General features: G+C 39.6%; 2 protein-coding genes across 2 annotated transcripts in view; one reads left to right on the top strand and one right to left on the bottom strand.

Moving 5' to 3' along the window:
* The window catches only part of CTNNA1 (catenin alpha 1), a 184,215-nt gene that overhangs the window by 49,951 nt on the left and 110,436 nt on the right, over positions 1 to 23,828 (bottom strand). Inside the window, exons 8-9 of the mRNA XM_058279415.2 lie at positions 6,268 to 6,348; positions 4,959 to 5,111 (exon numbers count right to left, since the gene is read on the bottom strand). Of these exons, the coding sequence (XP_058135398.1) occupies positions 4,959 to 5,111; positions 6,268 to 6,348 (234 nt within the window). The remainder of the gene's footprint in view (positions 1 to 4,958; positions 5,112 to 6,267; positions 6,349 to 23,828) is intronic.
* Positions 16,099 to 22,725, top strand: LRRTM2 (leucine rich repeat transmembrane neuronal 2). Its single transcript, XM_012519401.3, has 2 exons — positions 16,099 to 16,896; positions 17,241 to 22,725. Exons 1-2 carry the CDS (start codon positions 16,893 to 16,895, stop codon positions 18,785 to 18,787), a joined length of 1,551 nt encoding a protein of 516 aa, XP_012374855.1. The 5' UTR covers positions 16,099 to 16,892; the 3' UTR covers positions 18,788 to 22,725.

The raw sequence follows: 23,828 nt of genomic DNA, 5'->3' as shown, positions 1-23,828 counted from the left end.
ATCTACAACTGGAAGTAAGACAGGTCTATCCATCTGCCCCATGGGATCTAAGCCCCCTCTCAGTCAGAAACAAAGTAGGCATTACAATCCTAAAAAACTCAAGATTGAAGAATGAACAAACAAGGTGGGAACGCAACTATGGACTAAAGTAGACTTCTTATTCTAGCACTGGAAGAACTCGTAACGATTCAAAGGCAGTGGTCACAAGAGATTCTGAAGGGAGGAAAAGGGAAGAATAAGTATAACATGGGGCATTTTGGGGACATTGGAATCTTTCTGAATGACATTGCAATGATGGGATACAGGCCGTTATACATTTCATCAAAACCTAGTAAAATGTTCAGTGCAAAGTATAAACTATAATGTAAACAAATTATTGATCATGGTTAGTACCAATGCTCCAATATGTTCATCAATTATAACAAATGCACCACACTAATCAAAGATCTTGTTAATGGGGAAATGTGTGTTGGGGGGGTAGTTTATGGAAATCTCCCTATATTTTCAATGTATTATTTATGTAATCTAAAGCTTCTTTAAAAAATTAAAAACAAAAAACAATGCCATCAACAACCCTGATAGGTTAGAACGAGAGACTGAATCTAAGAAGTTTACACTAGAGAAGAGTCAAAACTGCATATAGAACCAAACGACAAGTCATACCCATATTAACAGGAATGGAAATGACAGAACTGAGCAGCAGCAACCCCTGGAAGGAGCCCCCTCACAGTGAGCTCAGCGGGAATTGCAGAGTGGGGTAGCTGCCCAAAAGGCTACAGTCAGAGTCTCCCTCTGGACTGGCAGAGGCCTTGGCTGCTCTATGCCTGTAAGCCTTTCCCTGCAGCAGGTCTTCTCAGTGAGGTATGGCACTTGACTGAGGGCATTCAGAGAAAGGAAAGGATAAAGAGAATCCCTGAAAAGCCCAAGGAAATCACCTAGACCAGGACTCTCCAAAAGAAATATAATGCAAGCCACAAAGGTGTGCTGACATTTTTTAGTAGCCACATTAAAAAGAGTAAAGAGAAAATTATACTGTTTTTCAACCCAAAATATTATCATTTCAGCAAGTAATTGATATAAAAACTGTGATTTTTTTTTTAAACAGATGAGTTTTATTGCATCTTTAAAATATCACAAATAGGTCAGGCATCTTGTTCTTTCCATTGCTGAACAACTCTTACATCTTAGTCATCAGCCTGCTGAACTGTTTCTTTTTGAGACATACATACCATCCAAAATTTTTCTGATATCCTTGCTTTTAACTGTTGTGGCTTGCTGAATCAAAGCAGCTGATTTTATACAATTTCAATGCCAATTCCTTCAAGAATTAACTCATCTTCCTAGGCTGCAGATACAGAACCAGCAATACCTGACCCCACCTGAACCCTGTAGATGTATTCTACACCCAAGAATATTTTCAGATTTCAAGAGACCCACTCTCCTGAATAACAATGTTGATGGGGAAGGAAGCATACAAAGACCTCACACTATAATGGAAGCCCCAGGTAACACCCTTTTTCTCATGTTCTGAACAGATAGTGAGAACTGTAGTCAGTTCCTTTCTATTTCCCCATTTGTCAACCTGAAGCCTCTTCTTTTTCTTTCCCACGTAGACTGACTTCTACATTGATGTGACTGAAGTCCCTCCACAGGGATCCTATGGGGTCCTTCACAAGAACTGTGCATCCCTTCAGCATCATGCCGACATTCCCAAAAACCCTTTCTGGAATGTTGACAATATGGTTGCTGAGAATGGTCTTCATTTTCACAGCAGATATGACAAAGAACAAATTGCAATATTTCACATTCTCTTTTTATACTAAGTCTTCAAAATCAGGTGAATATGTTATACTTATAGCCCCTCTCAATTCAGACTAGGTATGTGTGTGTGGTAGGAAGTCCCAGGAAGTAGACTTTGGCTCCATCAACCAACGGAACATGCTGCCTCTGAGGACGGGGAGTTTCCAATGAAACTGAAGGAGTCCATGACTGTAAACCTCCAAAGGATGCCGAGCAGGAAGGGATTCACACACCAGACTGAGAACCTATCATCCTATGAGGAAGGGCCACTCGCTCTAGTGTGAGGAGGTAGAATGAATTCCCTGAAGATAACAGAAAACCTGGCTATTATAGGGCAGAAACTCCAGGAATAAGCAAATTCAAACAAGGCAAAGAACATTAGATAGGAGAAGGAGTAATGCACTGGATGAATGTCCACAAACAGGATATACATAAGGCTGCAGGAAACACACTTGCCTTGTTAGTCCAGCTACCTGAAAACCATGCTTTCCACCCATTTTAAAGATGAGGAGGCACCCACTTTGAAGATGAGGGGCACTGACCCTCCCAAATATATCCAGTAGCATTCTCAGTGGTTGCAGATTCTAAGCCCTTCCCTTCTGGCAAGAGGCCTATCACCATACCAGGTAGGCCCAGCTTTTATATGGCACTCTTACTTCCCCTATACCTGCACAGGGAAAATGACAAATGGACCCTAAAATCCAAGTTGGCCCATAGAAATTTACCCCATTTAGGAAAGAACTAATGAAAAAAAGGAAGAAGTCAGAGATTAAAACAATCACAGTGAAGTATTTTATCTTTGCTTAAAACAAATCTCTCACTAGTTAAAAGCCTACAGTTATAATATAAAAGTGTTGTGTGGAGAAACCCTGTCACTGAAGAATAAAGTTCTGCCATGACTCAGGAGTTTGAGGCTTCTACATTTTAAAAACTCATTTCCTTTTCATGCACATATGCAATTACATACCCAAGTGTCGCTATTACCATAAATGCAATTTAACGTTTGCAGAATGGCAATACAAAGCCTATGGTTATGCCTCAAGCAAGGAAAAGCCATGTGTCATTTAATACATATATTTGATGGGGTGGAGGGCATGGAGAAGGGAGAGAGGTGAGAAAGAGATCAGAATTGAGCTGTGATGGAGAACACAAAACTCTGAGGAGCACATGGCTGGTAATATTCAGATGAAATAAAAAGAATAAGCATGGACAAAGCTTCTCAAACAAGGTCTCCAATGTCATCAGGTTGACCCACTGCTTCCCTGTGGGTGTTAAACAGGTGAGCTCAAGAGGCACATCTCTCATTGCTGGAGTTCTTTACCCTAAGATAGTTTCTTTACTTGAGAAATGTGTGAAGTACACACACCTACCACTCAGTAAGCACCAGCTCTGTCAAGTTGGAGAGGCTGGGATGTTGCAGCTGGCCCTTTTTAAGGGGCCCCGAGCTTCAGGAGAGACTACACCAGCCCTCTGAGGTTCAGCTAACAGATCCAGCCATTAAAGGTGCCCATACACCAATGCTGTGAGCTGGCAGGGTCCTTGCTTCCTACCATACAGGCATACTGGTGGGGCCCAAACCACCACCAAACTTTCTAAAACATAGGCTACTCACAGGAAGTTGGCTTCTGGAAGACAATCTTTGTACATCTGGAAGTTACATCCCATGCTGTCATGTTAGTGCTGTGAATAAGACTAAGCTTAGTGGAGACAAAAAATGACATGTCTCTGGGAAGTGGATGTAGCTCAAGCAACTGGGCTTCAGTCTACCACATAGGAGGTCCAGGGTTTGATACCCAGAGGCTCCTGTGAAGGCAACCTGGCCCATGTGGTGAGCTGGCCCACATGGAGTGCTGCCCTGCGCATGTAGAGAGCTGATGCAGCAAGATGATGCTACAAAAAGAGACAAAGAGGAGAGACAATAAGAGATACAGCAGACCAGGGAGCTGAGGTGGCATGAGAGAATGATAGCCTCTCTCCCACTCTGGAAGGTCCCAGGATCGGTCCTGGAGCTGCCTAATGAGAATACAAGTGGACACATAAGAACACACAGCAAATGGAGAGAGCAGATAATGGAGGGAGGGGGAGAAATAAATAAATCTTAAAAGTCTCCCAATTTTCATTCCAAATGCCGGAATAATTAACCTGAACCTAATTAATCTGGTTCAGAATAACACTTAATGCCCAAAGAAAACCAGATGCAAAATCGGTAATGCATTTAATATAATTACTGATATTTTCCTTGGAATATTTTTATGTTATTAACCTGGCCTAATGTCACTATAAATCCAAATGTACAAGACATATATTTTACATAAAGGTTCATTTTCTGTTCTTACATAATGACCAACCTACCAAATGGTCTTTGGAATGTCTTTTCCCAACATTAGATGTTCTGCATTAAGGGTAAAAAATCAAATAACTAGACATTATGGCTAGCCTATGTCAAATTTCCAAAATATAGTAATAACAAACTAAACAATAGCTTAATTTCAGTTATTAAAAGGTAGGAACAGGTCTAACTTGCCTGGAAATTAAACGGTAATTCATTCCTCTTTCAAACTTCTTGCCACCCTACAAATCAACCACTTACATACAGATTACTACAATGCAAACATCTAATTAGAAGCACACTAGGGCTCAGTTTCTTCACTCTTAAAATAGGAAGAATGAGATGAGTCCAAGTCTCAGGCTAAGCATTTGACATACAGCCTTACTTTTAGTCCCCACAATATTCCCAAGATTGGTATTATTAGTTGCACAGACTAATTCTACAGATAAGAAATAGAAATCCAGAGAGGTTAAGTAACTTGCCAGGATGTAGGCCCAGGCAATCTGGCTCCCAAGCTCCAGCTCATAGCCACCACTTTCTTCTGTACTGTCTTTTGAGTCTAGACATGTCATTATCTAGCTTATTCTTCATTAAGTAGAAATGTTAAATTTCTAAGACAGGAACTATCTATACTTAATTATGTAAATAATTAATGTAAACTGACAAAAAATGGTAGTTTTGGATAGATTTGAGTGATAATGAAAGACTATCATTTTATACATATTGCATATTAGGTGAGCCCCTAAAGTTAGCTGATTAAATAATATGTGATTAAAAATCACCACACTACCAAGTTATCTACAATTAATGAAACTGCTAATAAACTTACCTCAATCAATTTGTTGGCATGTTCACGGAAAACTTGGGCATACTCCTTAACTTCTTTCTCATTTCCATTCTTTGCAGCTTCAATCAATACTAAAAGTGGAACATTGGTTTCCAGGAAAGAATCTGAAACGTGGTCCATGACAGCTTTGCGGAGCTAATAATTAAATTGTAAAATGTGATATTATTTCTGCAAGAAGATAAATCGCCTTTCTCTTGTACTTTTAGATCTCGCGGAAGTGCGTGCTAGACGGGCTGCACTTCATGAAGCTCCCTCTTGGAAGCCATGCAGATATACAGACTGCAACACAGGAAACGCACAACTGTGAGAACAATGCGTTCCACTGCAATTACAGCATTTTAGCAACAGAATTTCAGTTTTGAAAACAATGTCCTTTTTTCTTGGGAATTACAAGGCTTATTTCTTAAAGGAACAGGAAATAGTACTGGGTTGAATAGCCTTGAAATATATGTAATTAACCTAATTGGCTAAATAAAAATGACAAAAGAGAGAGAGAGAAAAAAGCATTTTCTGATTTATCTGAACAAAGTTAGCACACTATGAACCTTAAAACTGAAAGGTCATCTTTATAACCATTTCTGATACTGCTTCTCCAAAAGGAAATTGAATGAAGATTTAGTGCTATATTCTATCTTTAATTTTTTTTACATCAGACGTGAGCAATAAAATGTCCCTCCACTAAATCTTGGAAATTGTGTGTTATTACATCTTCTAAGTCTTAAAACATTGTTTTATATATTCACCCCGACCTTCTTTAAAGACTAAAAATCTGATTCCCAAAATACGTGATTATTTAACATCAAATGAAGATTCCTTACTCTATATTTACTAATTAGGAAAACTGAGCACCCCAAATAGCTCTTCATCTACAATGTTCAACTGTAAACTCATCTCCATCAAAGATCTCCAGCAAGGATCCCAGGGAAATATAAGTTTGTAATCAAAATGAGGCAAGTCAAATAAATAACTGGGATTTCTGTATCTATTGTACATAAGCTAATGAAATAAGATCCTTCAGAGTATGTTTAGAGGTCCCCAAGTCATTTTAAATTTATTCTCTTCCCCACACATTGCTTTCATACTAGAGCTAATTTATTCCGTCCATTCCCCTGGGACGGAATTATTCTAGGTCCTCCTGAGATTTTACTAGCCATTTAGAGCTCATTAGCAAAAAACAGTAACTTTCCTGTGAAAATCTACCCTCTCCCCTCAATAAAATATACTGGGATTTTAATAAAAACTACAAAAATTGAGAACCTGGGAAAACAATTGATACTTTCTTCCAGCTCACCTGTCTGCGCAAGTCTCTGGTTTTCTTGGTCATTTTATCTATTGCAGAATTGAGTGCATCACTTCTTTCTTTACGTCCAGCCTGGGGGAAAAAAGAGAGAAAAAAATGTACATATTTTAGTACTTCACAAGGAAACTTAATGATAACTGATAGCTACTTATGCTTAAAATAACACTGAAAAAAACTTTAAAAATGATTCAGCCCAAAGTTAGAAAATAACGGGGGTTGGAGGGGAGGGATTGGGAGGTGGAACTATGTGGCTTTGTTCATAAAAACCTAATCTCCCAAGTCTTTTTTTAGGTTACAGCTTATCTGATGATTGGAATTGAGGCAAGTTTGTCAAAATCAGAGAAGCTTAAAGTTTGGTTTTAAACATCAAATTTATATTTTAATTGAAGGTTCAATTCACACCAATTTCATTAATGAACCAGCTCTCCTTGAACTGCAATCAAGAATAGGTTACAGCTGCTTTTGATGAACATCGAGATTTCAAGAATGTCATGATGTGAAAGATGGCACCTGGCACTGGAACAATATGAGACAAATTTTAAAACTAAGATATATCAGGACAGGTTAGAGTTAATAATGCATATTATACAGGTCAAATAAGAATGCTCTACAAAATTACTTCAGTCATATTTTTAAAATTCTAGGCTAAGCATAATACAATTGTATTGCAAAGAAAAGAACATATTAGCCACTACTGGGGAAGTAAGTAAATTAGCATTTCTCCAGAGGTCAGGAGGGTGAGTTGAGATGTGCCCAGAGAACATTCTAAGCAGAACTGAAATAGATGGTGGTCGAAAGAAGAGGGACAAATGCAGTTATCCCAGGTAGAGCTAGCCACATCCCTGCAAACTAGCAGAGGAGAAGAAAAGCCAGGGATCAAGAGCCCTGTTAATGTTTACTGAGAGCCTTTTATGTACATTTGTTATTCACTTTGCCTTTGTTAAATAGGGACAATGCTACTTGTCCCTCACCCCCATCTCTATGGACTGTTAAAGGAGAAAGAGAGAAGGAATATTGGGGGCTATAAGTTCTTTAGAGCAGAGGACAGAAAAAAGACAAGAAAGAATTTTATGAATATTAAGAGTTAAAAGTAACTGATAAATTGATATGGTCACTATCAAATTTGATCAGGGTTACACCCCTTCCCCCCAAAAAAGTAAAATTTAATAGGAAAAAAGTCACCAAACAAAAAACCTTTTCAGATAAGAAAACTTCTTTGTGAAGGAATAAACTGGAATTTATTTAGGGCCGTAAGTCAGAAGAGGACTCAGGTTGAGAAGTATAATTAGTTAATGGCTACCTCAAAGATCAAAAAGGGAATAAAACTAAATAAAAATCAAACTGACCTAACAATTACTGCTTTAAATGGAAATCAACTCTGAGGGGGGTGTTGAGGCAGGTTAGTAAAGGGAAAGAGGGAAGGTGGCTAGAACGGGGTAGAGAACATGGCCGTGAGACGCCACCTGGAAATCCTGCTACTAAGAACAAAGCTAGGAAGACCCACCTATACCCTGGCCCCAAGGTCCCATTTGGAACTCTTTCTGGGGCAAGGGAAAGCCTCAGATAACTCCAAACAAGACTCCTACTGGGTCCCTGAGAGCTAACAGGTGGGGATGGTGAGGCAACCAATCAAAACAGCAAACAGCTGAGACCACGCCCCAACTTTAGGAAGGGGGAGGAGGAAAGATCTTAAAAAGGCCTGACCTGGTTGGTGCCCCAGTGCACAACTCACCCTGTAGAACACCTGTAACTCATGCCTTAGGTTGTGTAATTATCTCTTTTCTTGTTTCTTAATAAACTCTTAACCCTCTTGCTTACCCACTCCACCCCACTCCACTCTGCTGCCCCACCAAAAAAAGAAAAAGTCTCAGCACATTTCTTAGACCAGGGGTTCTTAACAAGGGGTCCATGAGCTTGAATTTAAATTAAAAACAAAACAAAACAAAACCTTATTCTTATGGGGACATGTTGGTGCAGGTGTGATATATTTATTAAATAGCGCACGTATAGTGTGGACTTAGTAAGGGGTCTGTGGAACAAAAAAGGTTAAGAAACCCTGCTTTAGACACTCAAGCACTCCAAGTAAACTTTTCTAATAAGCCCAGTAAAGTTGCTACAGTTTGTCTTTGCTCCTACAAATGCTTTTCTATGTGTTTCTACTAAATGACCTGTTTCAGAAAACATTTAGAATCTGTAACCCAAAAGCTGGGCTCAGTGACCTCATGAGAATCTAATCCCTTTCACTTTGAACGCCCAAGAATTCTGAATTTTAGTAGAAGGATTTATTTTGAAAGTTATTTAAAAGCAAATCTTTGAGCATGACTTTTGGGGAAATCATATTCACACAGCAAAATTCACTTTACGATGCAATTCACTTAAAACTCTGTCAAGCTACTCTAAAAACCAGTGAGGTTTATGTCTTGTTAATTGGGAGGGGCAGTTGAGGAACAGTTATTCACTGAACATTCTGAGTAATGGTAGACTGCCTTTTAAAACGAAGCATCACTTAAAAAAAATGCAGTCCAAATAACAAATTTAAGATGCTGATCATTTAAAATAATAGGGACTGGGAAGCAGATATGGCTCAACAGATAAAGCGTCCACCTACCACCCGTGTGGTGAGCTGGCCCACACAATGCTGATATTCAAGGAGTGCCGTGCCCCACAGGGATGTCTCCCGCGTAGGGGAGCCCCACGCGCAAGGAGTGTGCCCTGTAAGGAAAGCCACCCCGCGCGAAAAAAGTGCAGCCTGCCCAGGAATGGCGACACACACGTGGAGAGCTGACGCAGCAAGATGAAGCAACACAAAAGAGACACAGATTCCTGGTGCCACTGACAAGAATAGAAGCGGACACAGAACACACAGCTAATGGACACAGAGAGCAGACAACTGGGGGGAGGGGGGAAGAGAAAAAAAAATAGATCTTTACAAAAAAATAAATATAGGGATAAATACACACACATATACTTAAAACCTTAACACTGAGCTTGACAAAAGCAGAAAGCTTGCTGATCTGTAAAACAAAATTTTACTCTCCTGTGAAATTAAAGCTGTTATGATTTTTATTTCTAGTTTTAGCTGGCAAAAGTAAGTGGCTCAGGAAGGAGATGTAGCTCAAATGGTTGAGCACCTGCTTACCATGTGCAAGGTCTTAGGTTTGGTCCCTACTACCTTCTAAAAACAAATGAAAAAACCAACTTTCATTGGGGAACAGATGTAGCTCAGTGGTTGAACACCTGCTTCCCATGTACAAGGTCCTGGGTTCAATCCCTGGCACCTCCTTTAAAAAAAAAAAAAGTAAGTGGCTCAAATACATTAGGAAAGGCAATCCTGTAGCATATAATAGTTATTAAAAGTAGAAAGAAAACTTAAATATAAATGACCCTCAGCTTCCACCTAATCTAAGAGAATCCATTCCACTGAGCAGAGCAACCACTCAGGTTCATTCCTTTTTTTTTTCCTCCCCCCCCCGCCCCGCCCTAATTGTCTATTCTGTGTCCATTTTGCTGCTATTCTGTGTCCATTTTGCTGGGTATTCTTCTTTTGTCCGCTTCTGTCGTTGTCAGCGGCATGGGAATCTGTGTCTCTTTTTGCTGCGTCAGCAGCTCTCCGTGTGTGCAGCGCCATTCCTGGACAGGCTGAACTTCCTTTTGCACTGGGCAGCTCTCCTTAGGGGATGCACTCCTTGTGCGTGGGGCTCCCCTACATGGGGGCACCCCTGTGTGGCACAGCACTCCTTGCGCACATCAGCACTGTGCGTGGGCCAGCTCCACACAGGTCAAGGAGGCCCAGGGTTTGAACCGCGGACCTCCCATGTGGTAGACGGACGCCCTATCCACTGGACCAAGTCTACTTCCCTCATTCATTTTTGATATGCACATACCTGCCAAGCAAGTGGCAAAGGGGCTTTTAAATGAAACAGATAAGGCATGTTTAGTGCCTCAACATAAGACTCCTCATCAAGTAAACATCTGCTTGAGTTAAGAAGCAGCAAAGGTTATTAGCTGAGATGACTTCCAGCAACACAACTCTGGCTGAGATGGTGAAGAAACTGTCAAACCCATCTTTAACAGAAGCATGAAGAAGTTGTTTTACTTCCTTGCTGTGTGGATGAACTACTATTTATTTAGACAAACTCTTTACTGAGCCCTACTTTCCATCCTTTGGAGTGGGCATGACTAGCCATAATCCTCCCCTCACAGGGCTCATAATAAGAAATAAAACATTTTAGAACACATAATTCAGAGATACCATATAATATGCAGAGTAAAAGGAATTCTGAATGGCACAACAGTGGATCAGAGCAGTAAGTAAAAGTCATGCAAAAGCGGTTACATTTAAATTAGGCATTGATTTTAAATCAGGCTAAGATTACTGGTAATCAGGGAACTCTTCTGGTTTCTATCTATGTTGATTAAAAAGAAAATTTTTCCAAAGGGCTCTGATGCCCTTTGCCTTACAAAAGACAAGGGGTTCTCAGGGAATCTGCTTACTGATGATCCTATAACACCTTATGGTCACCAATTGATGCTGGAACTTTAGTATAATATGACAAGTGGTTTGTTTGTTTTAATATTAAGAAAGACCCCCTTGCCGTAAGTATATCAGAGCAAAAACTTTAAAACCTTTTTCAAAAGACAAATAACTTGAAGAAATATCTGTAAAACACATGGCAGTTAATTTCTTTAATAATACCTTACAAATCTTTAAGAAACCAACCAAATTTGGGGGTGGAGGTAGGAATGAGAAGATGAAATATATGTAGTCTGTAGGAAAAGAAGAAAAATGCCAACATACAAATAAAATGATGCTCAATCTCACTCATAATTAAGGAACAAATCAAAGACAGCATTTTTCACCAATCAGATTCACAGCCATTTTAATAGTTTGTAGCGTCCACTACGTTGTTAAGATGAAGGGGGAACCCCTTCACTTAAACATAAGTAAGCTTACAGATTATTTGTCTAATATAGACTGTTAGTGAACAGTGCAAACTTACAGACTATTGGGGGGGATGTAAAAAGGCTTTTAAAAATTTTGGAAGGCAATCTGACAATGTCTATCAATCTTAAACATATATATCTTGTAACCCAGCAATTTCACTGCTACAAGCTTAGCTTACCTATAGACTTGTCTAAGTATACAAAGATAATAGCTCCCAGGGAAAGACAGCCTTACCCACTGCTGCCTTTTAAGCCTCAGCAGCCCCATCGAGCAGTGTGCCATTCAAGGTTCAACATCTCAACAGGATCCACATGTTTACAAGCTAGTATAAGCCCTTCATAATTCAAATGATCTTGCTCTCTTGAGCCAAATTTTTGTCAACTTCTTTTGTATGGACAACATATTTGATTTTTGTTTGTTTGTTTGCCTTGGCACATGTCACTCCCCCTCCACCCCAGAGCACACTGGGGGTTCTGAGAGAATGACATTTTCAAGCTTGACAACCAAGTCTGCTAGTACCTAGCAAATACAAATGCAAATTCATTCCCTTTAAATTTAGCCAAATGGGCTGGAGAACCCACTAAAATTGAAAGAAAGTCTTCAGTATGAATGTGTATCTTAATTCTATCTTGTGCAAATGGCTTTGTGTAGCCTGTGGCTTTCTATGTAGGTAGGAGGAAACACATCTAAATCAAAAAGCTACACAAAATTTAGAGCGCTCACAGGAAGGACAAACCCAAACATGGCTATTTTTCAGATAGAAAAAACAAAGTTATCTACAAATGAAGAAAAGAGGATACATGAATGCAATGAAGCCACCAGCAGAACAAGAATAAAAAGGGTCTGGCCATATAAATTTCCATCTATCTATGGGCATTGATGAAGACTTCGGGACAGGCTATTTTGTTTTAATGTTTATGCTAGGGGAAATAAATGATCTTCACTGTTTAAATGTATGTCTGCCCAGTATTCTCCTATGGAAATCTTTCCCCTCCCCTACCGTCCGACCCACTTGCATCACCTCAAGATTTATTGCTGAATTGCCTAGCCTTGGGCATAGACCACCACTCTAGCACAACAGGATTTGGCTGTCAATGATCCTGTCCCTGCCATACTTGGACTCTAAAAACTATTACCACTTTTTGATAAATGTAAATAGATTCTCGCACTAGCTGCCAAGACTCCAGAAACAAGGTTTATTTTTAACATAAGAGATCTAGGGAAGTGGATGTGGCTTAAGCAACTGGGCTCCCATCTACCATATGGGAGGTCCAGGGTTCAATTCCTGGGGCCTCCTAGTGAAGGCAACCTGGCCTGCACAGGAGTGCTGGCCTGTGCAGAGAGCTGGCGCCGCAAGATGATGCAACAAAAAAAGACACAGAGGACAGACAAAAAGAGATGCAGGAGACCACGGAGCTGAGGTGGCACAAGAGATTGAGCGCCTCTCTCCCACTCCTGTTGGTCCCAAGACTGGTTCCCAGTGCCACCTAAAGAAAGGACAAGCAGACACAGCAGAACACAGAGCGAATGGACAGAGAGCAGACATCAGGGGATATAAATAAATAAAAATTTAGATTAAAAAAAATCTATTATTAAAAAATAAAACTGTATGTTTAAAAATAAAGCAAACAAACAAAAAACATATAGATCTCTAGGGCGCCCCTGTGCAACACCTCTGGTACAAGGGTTTTACAATTTTTGGAGTTGAACATGATTAGTATAAGAAACATTTGGTCTTTTAGCATAAAATATCAAGCTACTTCTCAAGGACAAAAGAATGGGAAATTTTATGTATATAACTGTACATCTGTTTCTTCAATTGTGTGTGTGTATGGGGGTAATTCTCTCTGATCAGTAACATATATTAAATGTGAATTCTCATATGGAGGAATGCAGACAAACACAGCCACCCAAGGCCCGCTGCTTGATTCAATTTGCTTAAAACCATTTATAGAGAAGAGAAACAAGGAAGATTTTACTTCTTCCTTTGCCTTTGCTTAACATCTAAAGCAGTGAAAATTGAAACAGATGATATGGATAGTACCTTCCAGAAGTAGTACTGCCACTTTAATTAAATCAAAGGCAAATGTAAACAGAATAAAGCTACTATAAAATTAAACTAGGGAAAAAATTTAGTTCAGAATGAACAAGAGCTTCCATTTAGCCCTTTTAGGTAAAGAAAAAGATTTTTTAAATTGATACAAAATTCCATCAATGGGAATAGCTTACTCTAACCACTTTTACGGCAAATGCCAGGTCTTTGGTTCCACACTCTGTATCTTTTGAACTCAAAGGTATATACTGGAATACACACTGTAAGCTTTACATCAATGTTAAAACTGTTGATAACTGTACATAAGATGGTTAGTAAGTGAATATCATTGTTCTTAAGAACCGTGCATGGAAGCATTATGTGTTCAAGGAGTATGATGTATACAACCTACTCTTAAAAGTTTAGAAAATATATAGATAAATAGACAGACAGATGGATAGGCAGATGGATAGACAGAATGATATAGTCAATGTGGCCAAATGTTAAAATTGGTGGATCTGGGTATCTGGAAGGGGGGGGGTATATTTGAGTTTTCTGTATGAGTTTTGTATTATTTTTGCAACCATCTAGCAGGTTTGAAATTATTTCAAAATTAAAAGTTTAAGAAAAAGAGAGAGAAAGCAGGTGAGAAAGAGGCTGGTACCCTAGAAGGGCCCTGGCTATGGTAGATACAGCAGGCATTACTGCCCACTTCTCTAGATGCCTCAAAAAAATTAATCTTCAACTACATCTGTGCTTCTCTGGGCAATTTTCTTTACCTACAGATCTGGCATAATATAATTTAAATAGCTTCTGTTAGTGTAGAAGAGGTAGGCCAAGAAGACTAGAGAGAAGAAAGGGGGGAGGGCCTTCTAAATTTTCACATACAGTCAGTCATTCCTAATCACAGTTGCTCTAATCCAATTGACTCAAATACTTTTCTCAACATGGAACTAAGGTTGTTACTTGAGGGAAGAATTAATAAGAGATGCAGACAATAAGCTCCTCCTGCATGGCAACGATTTTTCTCATCAGAGGGTACATTATTTCAATAATGTCATTTATAATATTCCAAAGGCTTTGTTTCCAATTAAAAAATTTAAGAGAGACTACCCCTATGAGACACGCCTCCTTGGGACTTTTAGGGGAAAGTTCCTGCAGAACAATGGTTCTGAAACATGGAGTCACAGGTCCAAGAATCTGATTAAACCTATAGGTCTTGTTCACAGAAAAATGCACAAGCAACACAATTTTACATGCCTGTCTGTAGTCCATTTAAGAACTCCTATCCTCTAGAGGCTACGGAAAGGATCAGTGTCAGTGGGGTAGTGACATTCTCTGGGTCTAAAACAGGACACATCCAGCAAGCAGGAACATGGTGGGAGTACTAGTGCAGCCTGAGAACAAGATTCCTATAATGGGCATCTGAGGCTTGGGAACTTCCCTTCAACCTTGTGGAAACGGCACCACATTCTGAGGCTCTGTTTTCCTAATTTTTCCTTCCTCTCTCCTTTCACAAGTGTTAGACTTGCCTTCTGGTTTGGAGCTCTCCCAGCTTATTCCTGCTTCTTTCTCTCTACTCTGAGACATTTCCCCCAATAAAATTATTGTACTTCAAATTCCATCTTAGGGTCTGCTTCCAGAAGAACCCAAACTGACACACCTGCATTTCTGTAATTCACAACACCTTTAAACAGGATCCCAAGGAAGGGACCTTGAACCTCCCAGTCCTCAGTTCAGTATCACACTTCAAGACAGAAACCAGACTCCTTCAGACATGACTCCTTGACTTGCTCAATGGAATGAACCCTCACAGGCCAACAGTCCAGTGATGGTCATTTCACAGAAACAATGGGTATTTTGAGATTTCTGCCTTCAGGTCTGAAATAAGACCCACTGAGGATAAGTGCCAATGGTAATTAAGAATTTGGTATATAGGGTCAAATCAAAAAGTCAAGATGTGTATCTCAAAGGCCTTACCTTCTCAGGTCTAAAAATGTAACAATGACTCATGCTAGAAACATCTTTCACATTTATACAACATTAAACATGGAGTTCTGCCTTCCTAACCAAGGTCTGAAAAGTGATGACACTATTCAACAGGGAGAAGAGAGTTAGGTCAAGTAAAAACAGTCAAAGCAAAAATCCTATTTGAAAATAGGAGTAACCTCCTTTATTTACTAGAGAGATACCAACCACAGTTAGTATGAGTCTCAAAGCCAGTTCTTAACGTGTGCCTATAGAACTATTAAGTGTGCAAATGCTCTGTCACTTGAGTGCCACAATTCCCCAATCCCTGAGTCAGATAAGAATTCCAGTCAAAGGTGTAGATGAGAGTATGAAGTGAATACAAGGGACTGTGCCAGAATGCCGTCAGACTGTAATTCTTGTCCTGAATAATATCTGGTCCACTGATGCTTAGGACTTGCTTGCAATATTAAAATGATTTCATCAACCTTTCTCCTAGTGGACCATCAAAGATCAACTTAGCATTATTTTTCCATCAGCTGGTATAAAACATTGTTATAAAATAGGGACAGAGAAGAAGTCTTTATAGAGGTCCCTGAAATTCTCAAAAAGCAAAGCAATCAAATGCTTTTTTGGTAAGCTTATTATTATTATTTTTGCCACCCTTTATTCTCAGTTTATGAGGTTAAACTCTTACTGACAAACAGACCAAGTCCACTTAGCTAGTTTATGAACACAGGCAAAGCAAATCAGTCGTCTTAATCAAATTAAGCCATACTTCTATTTTAACCAAGCATGACAAGGCAATTGAGTAGCTTTTCAAATTACCAGAGCAGCAGGTACTATCTTGCATAGGCTGGTGTTAAATCAGCACTTCATAAATCGTAGAAGCTCCATAGAGAAAGATGATCTCTCTCTCTATGCAGGATCGGCAGTCTAACACTGGCTCTTGCAAGCGTTAAAAATCATCACTCTGCTAACCCAACTCACTGTTCAGACGGGTCTTCTTGAATGCAGCCTTTATTAAACCTCAACGCTGCTTCCTACACTGAAGTCAGGAGTTCTTCTTTCTTGCTTTATTTTAATCGGGGGAGGCGGGGGTCTTGCCACAACCCCAATACTGTTAAAAAGCACGGTGCTTTATAACAGTAAAGCTTCTGGAAAACCCAAACAAAAGACACGTCACCAGGTGACGTCAGCCTATATACAGTTCTGTGTGGTCGCAGCACATAAGCAAATCCATTCTTGTGCCGTTTCTCGGAAAAGCTTTTCAGTAAATGCACTCATGCTGCTCCAGGAGCTCTTCTCTGCAACAAGCAGCCCATCTGCCATCAACAAGTTAAGACCGAGAGAACTAAGGGCTGCGGGAAGGAGACTGAAGCTTTGATTGACCAGCTGAGCAGTCAGAGAAGAAAAAAATTAATAATTTAAACTGAAAATTGATTTAGGGGAACAGATCGGTCACAGTAAATGAAGCCAATGCTTTCTATGGGAATATCCTAAGGAAAAAACAAAACAACTCTCCCTGGTGGATTCAATTTTACTCGGAAAGCCTGGGACACAGAAAACAGGAAACTGGTCAAAGGCTCTTGCATATTAGAGCCCTTTACAGACTCACTGCGTTGAGTCTAAGAACCGCGACTGAATGCAGCCTCCAATGTGCTCAGAAGAATGGGTAAGTCCACGCATTTATATGTCCTGTACAGCCAGCAGGGAATCACGCTTTTAAAATGAGCCACTGAATTCACATTTTATGAGTGAAATCATTGTCACATTTTTGGATTCTGAGGTTTAGATACAAGCATACATTGCTGATGACAGGGGCATGTTTATCTTCTTTAAAATGGTTTAAGTTTTGTTCCAGTCATACTAACAAGGTTAATTTTTCTGCAGCATATGAAAAATAAATTATATGCAGTGAAATATTTTGCTATAATGTTATATCATTTTTTAAAAATAGCCCATATGATCTGCTGAAAAACATCCTATCTTCTTGTTTCCTTAAATTATATTCTGCAGGCTTACATTTCAAGTGGCCATTAGGGGCCCCTATGCTGGCAGCAATATATGCAATGAGTATGGTTTTAAAAATGCTGCCTGCCCTGGGTATGGCATGTCCACCCAAATGCCGATGCGAGAAGCTGCTCTTCTACTGCGACTCTCAGGGCTTTCACTCGGTGCCAAACGCCACAGACAAGGGCTCTCTGGGCCTGTCCCTGAGGCACAATCACATCGCAGAGCTCGAAAGGGATCAATTTGCCAGCTTCAGTCAACTTACCTGGCTCCACTTAGACCACAATCAAATCTCAACAATAAAAGAAGATGCTTTTCAAGGACTATATAAACTTAAGGAATTAATCTTAAGTTCCAACAAAATATTTTACTTGCCAAACACAACTTTTACCCAACTGATCAATCTGCAAAATTTGGACCTGTCTTTTAATCAACTGTCATCTCTGCATCCAGAGCTCTTCTATGGTCTTCGGAAGCTACAGACCTTGCATTTACGGTCCAACTCCCTGCGGACTATCCCAGTTCGCCTGTTCTGGGACTGTCGTAGCCTGGAGTTTCTGGATTTGAGCACAAACCGTTTGCGAAGTTTAGCTCGCAATGGATTTGCAGGATTAATCAAACTGAGAGAGCTTCACTTAGAGCACAACCAGCTGACAAAGATTAATTTTGCTCATTTCCTACGGCTAAGCAGTCTGCACACGCTCTTCTTACAATGGAACAAAATTAGCAATTTGACATGTGGGATGGAGTGGACCTGGGGAACTTTAGAAAAGCTAGACCTGACTGGAAATGAAATCAAAGCCATCGATTTGACAGTGTTTGAAACAATGCCTAATCTTAAAATACTCCTCATGGATAATAACAAGTTAAATAGCCTGGATTCCAAGATCTTAAACTCCCTGAGATCTCTCACAACGGTTGGCCTCTCTGGCAATCTGTGGGAATGCAGCCCCCAGATATGTGCTTTGGCGTCCTGGCTGGGAAGTTTCCAAGGTCGGTGGGAGCATTCCATCCTATGCCACAGTCCTGACCACACCCAAGGAGAGGATATTCTAGATGCAGTCCATGGATTTCAGCTCTGTTGGAATTTATCAACCACTGTCACTGCCATGGCTACAACTTACAGAGATCCAACCACTGAATATACAAAAAGAATAAGCTCATCAAGTTACCATGTAGGAGACAAAGAAATCCCAACTACTGCAGCCATAGCAGTTACTACAGAGGAACACTTTCCGGAACCAGACAATGCCATCTTCACTCAGAGGGTAATTACAGGAACAATGGCTTTATTGTTTTCTTTCTTTTTTATTATTTTTATAGTGTTCATCTCTAGGAAGTGCTGCCCTCCCACTTTAAGAAGAATTAGGCAGTGCTCAATGATTCAGAACCACAGGCAGCTCCGATCCCAAACACGACTCCATATGTCAAACATGTCAGATCAAGGACCGTATAATGAATATGAACCCACCCATGAAGGACCCTTCATCATCATTAATGGTTATGGACAGTGCAAGTGTCAGCAGCTGCCATACAAAGAATGTGAAGTATAATATCTACCCATCATCAAAAATCACATCAGATAAGTAACCTATTTTACATAGTAGGGGCTAAATACATATCTAATTTTTACCAATGGTGACATTAAGCCTAATTTTCCAAACCAAGTGGAGACTTAGTTTTCAAAGTGTTGAAGTATTTTTAATTTTTTTAATGAAACCATATTTTAAGTGTTAAATGAAGCAATGCCCACATTAATTTGCACTCCTGCTGAAAAGTCTAAAAATGTTCACTTCAAAATAAGACTGTAATTATCTATGTAATTACATACTATCATGTGTAAACATTTACACTAAGGTCTCCATATGCTATTTTTCCCACTGAAAGCAGTTTGGAAAGAAGTTACTGAGCAGAAAGAGATAGGGATCAATACTCGTTAGATCATTGCTCTCCATCCCACATACCACAAATGGCTTGCTGCTTAAAAGGAGACTTAGCAAGGTTCTCTTGTATGATAATTTGTTATTAACTTAAATCTACAATCTACTGTCAGTATGGGAGGTATATTTATCCTGCTGAAGATTGGTAAATATTAAACACTCTTCCAGAGTTTTTGCCTGGGTTAGTAGATATTATCAAAGTCCCTGTTATGAAATCAGAGCCGTTTATGTAATTCTAATAAGCCAAGTGGCTTTAATGTATTTAACCAATGAATCCTAGTGATTGTGAAAAGGTCTCATTACAATGAAATCAATACTAAATAATTACACTGACTTATCACACATCTCTAGTTTGACATATTATACATGTTGATTTTTGTGGCATTTACACAATTATTTTAAATTAGCACTAAATTACCATTTTGCTAATTAATTTACTAAATCCTGTATTTACATTTATATATGAAAAAAATTATTTGAGAGAAAAAGGATAGTAAATTTAATAATCCTATAACATGTTCCCTCCAGCTTTAACACACACACACACACACTCTCCCTTTCTGTAATGATCAAAGATGGTTTGACAAAGGGATTTAAACCTTTCTTCTGCCTTTTTCTGATCTTCAAACCTCAAAGAGCCAAATTAAAAATAACTGGCTAGCAACAGGCATAACACTGATTCTTGCTAGATTATAAAAGGAACGATGAAAAAAATCGCCTCCTAAAACATTACACACTAAACTTTGACCTATTAATAAAGATATACATCCACATTTTAAGGGTGAAGGGGACAATGTATTGCCGAGGCAACCTTCCCATGTTGAACACTGCACGTGCCTATGCAGCCACACAGCAAGAACCAGAAGGCGGGCAGGAGGAGAGGGAAAGGGGGAAAGGCAACATTCTGAAATCTGACTCGTGCTGAAGCAGGTTAACTGAAGGCAGCCAAGAGTGAGGCAAATGAGTAACTGTACATAATCTGCATCAAACAGGACAAGGCCCCAAGATTTGTGGCTGGGGGGTTTCCTGTAGTGTTAATATAAACATTCCATAATTCACAAATAATAATAGTGCCACACTTTGCATGAAGAACCACAAGTGTTTAATTTCTTCAATTAGGATTTCTACAGAAAAACGACAACATTTTGGGATTTAACTCTAAGTTCCAAATTCACCCTTAGAATTCTCCCATAAACAAAGTTCTACATATGTAGTAGCAAAGACTGTTAAATCAGGGCATTGACTTGATTTTAGAAGAATGGGCATTTTTAAAACTGCATTGGGGGGGGTGGGGAGCAGGGAGGAGCATAAATCCTTAGAGAAAACCATAACACACACACACAAGTAATAGAAACACACAGTTATTTTTTCCTTCACAAGACCATTAACATAACATTCTTCATTCAAAGCATGTTTTCTACCCAGGATTGAATCAAAAGCAGTTTAAGATTATAGTTTAACCCATAAGATTTAGTCATATTTTTTCTTCTTTAATACTAAGAGAGGAGTGCCTACCTGTGTTTCCTAGAAAATATGTCTCAGTAAAAAAGCAAATAAGATTATGTTATGGTTCAAATGTACTCTAAATTTTTAAGAGGAGTAGATTACTTTGGCAAAGTCTTAGCCCAGCCAAGTTTAGCTGATCATAAGCATCAAGCATTAAATGTCTTCTTAAACCAGACCCAGGGCTTGCCTGGGCAGGGAAAAGAGCTGATTCCACAGGATCGAGCACAGCTCATTACCTCCCCACAGAGGAGCTAGAAGCCCCCTACAAATGAGAGTTTCATGAGCTACAATTTTTCCAACCCATTTATCAGAGTGACCACAGCTATTTGTCAGGGGACAGCTTGGTCACAACACAACTGCCTTGAGCACCCAAGATTCCATCAGCCTGAAGGTAAAGGAGAATTTTCCATAATTTCAACTTGAATCTAAATTAATTCCAATTGTGAGTAGGAAGAATGAAACATATTGGCTGGGAAACCCCACATAAAAGCCTACGTAATTGGAAAAGATGGAAAAATGGAATAGCATGACGTTTACTAACTGAGGAGAACAGCATAGGCAAGGCCACCAAGGCCTACTTTCCAGGTGAAAAAAATTGTGCTTTTTGCCCTCTGAGAAAAGTGAACACTTCCAAACAGGTATTCTCTTTTTCCATCTTTCTTACCTATAGAGGGCAGGATCCATTTAATTTTGTTCTATTTGTATTTTGCTATCAGCACAGGATTCACGATGAGATTGGTAGTCATCTGTGCTCTCTTTACCAACTGGTTAGGGTGGGACAGCTCACAGCCACACTGCAGAGCCTGTTAACACAATGTTAGGGCTTGTGTTTTTCAGTGGGGTTTCATCTTCCTCCCCAACCCCCATCATTTGTTTTTTTGTTTTTTTTTCATTTTTAAGGTTGGCGGAAATAACCCTTAACCAAGAACTAGAGAAATAATTAAATCTCTCTGGAAAAAAGGAAAGTTAAAGAAAGCTACAACACTATACCCACATATACCCAAGAGCTAGTTTGGAATCATTTATATTCATTTCTGTAGCTTGGCTGGGATTTCAAATCCCTTTCTGAAGAGTGGGCTGATGAATCTGCAAATCCACGTACAAATCTGAGAATACCCACTGCCAATATCTAAAAGCAAAGATACTAAATTTTTAGTCAAAAATCTGCACTAACACATGTAATTTCTTAATGTGCCTTAGTTAATTTCTGTACCAATTCAATGAATGGAATTGATTGAACTTCCCAACTCCACTAATTATTAAAACCCATCTGTTTGTTCCAATGCTAGTCACTAAGAGCTAGACTCCATCTTTCCAATAAAAATGAGCCCTGTGTAATGCTAAGTCTGAATCCTAAATTCCAAACCAACACATCATTTTCTTGAAGCATACTTCCTACACACAGCTATCAGGAAAAAAGTTATAAATGCTCTGTTTTCTCTCTGAGGTATGTTTATCAGTATGAAGTATTTTAAAGAATATTTTTAGCAGCTGACTTACGAGATCATTTTCCTAACAATACAATGAAACCCTGTCACAGAAGTCTCATTTGAGATGTAGTTATTCATCTCTTAATGGTTAAAGTCCTGCAGCCAGAAAAAAAACAAAGATAAAGGTAGTAAGCAGGTCCATCCATAGATGTTTCTCCACCTAACCTGGTGAAAGCTTACAGTATTTGAAATAAGGCCAAAACAAATCGAAAATGATTGTTTAAAGCTTTCATACTGCTGTTGCAAACATTTGGAAACTTCTGCTACTCTTTCAATTAACCTTTTCTTTCTTCGGTGATTAAAAAAAAAGTCTGATCTATGGAATGTTTGGTGACTCTTCCTATCAACACTGAGACTGGAGACTCAAAGTATATAGTCCAAACATTGTGTTCAATCATCCTTAAGAGTCTTTTTTTTTTTTGGTGGGAGGTGGGCAGGTGGATTGAGTGTGGGAGGAAAATACTACTATATAAGGGTCTTGGGGTGGGGGGGAAAGGGTAACAAAGTGCAGTGTACAGAAAAGTTTTGTTATTAAAATTGTGTATACTGTAAAAAGTGAATGCCTTTCCTTTTTTAAACTTTTCCTAGGTAGCTTATCATTTTGACACGTGAAACTTGAAAAGCCACTGGTGACACATACAGAAACCTTAAACAAACAGTTATTTTATATCATATTCCAATGTGTCAGCTGTAAAAAGGAAAGCGAGTCATCTTGTCTTCATTCAGAGAGGCAAAAAAGTGGGGTGGGGTGGGGTGGGGTGGAAAGCTAAAAAGCCATCATGCCAATTAAAAACAGCCCTGCTATAAGAAGTTGCCCTGTCACAACCCTTAGCAAGTGGACAGACGGCAACCTGTGGGGCTCACAGGGCCTAGGGTGCACTCTGCCCCTCCCCCGCAGTGGCCTGCCACCACAGCCCGAGGAGCTTCAAGAAGGCACCCAATTACCTGCACCTAGCGCACAGGGACGTACCTCTGCCTCCAGGGTCAGCTGAGGGAGACTGCAGACAGTTTTCCGAGGTGAGTGCAAGTCAGGAGGTCCACAGGTGCTGGCCATGCTGGGACCACCAGAATCCCTACGTGACCCACACCAGACACCAGTTCACTAAGTATGGACAGGGGAAGGAAGGGAAGTTTTTAAACTAGTGCCCCTTGTTTGACACAGATAAGCACCCCCCAAGACAAGCTGCTGGGTGGTGCTGGGGACAGACACTGCCCTGACCTCCAGAAGTTGACTACCAGAATTTCCAGGACTGCCCCTCAGCAGCGAAGGAGGTCCAGACAGATGGGAATATGCAAGGCCACCCCTCTCCCCAGTGTCCAGTGACACTGGGATCAGAAAGGCTAACAAAGAGCCAGAACTCTGATGCCAGTTATCTCAGCAGTAAGTAGGGCATAGGCAGGAAGCAGAACACACAATTTTACTGTCAAACTTGCATGGTATGTACTCCAGGGCATAGGTTGGTGGTTTTAAGTGCACAAAAGGAACTAATTCCTATACTTACAGAGTTAAAAATCAGAGCTTATTATTAACAAACAATTCTTGAACATTTTAATCTTGAAAATCCCATATAAAGCTACATGTGATTTCTTTATCAGTTATTTTAATTAATTCTGCCTGTATGCCACAGCATTCTCAGGTTCCCACTCAAATTTATAAT

This window comes from Dasypus novemcinctus, chromosome 2 (assembly GCF_030445035.2).
Source record: "Dasypus novemcinctus isolate mDasNov1 chromosome 2, mDasNov1.1.hap2, whole genome shotgun sequence".
Lineage (NCBI taxonomy): Eukaryota > Metazoa > Chordata > Mammalia > Cingulata > Dasypodidae > Dasypus > Dasypus novemcinctus.
The sequence above is the reverse complement of the archived record's forward strand: the minus strand, read 5'-3'. Positions and strand labels throughout refer to the sequence as shown.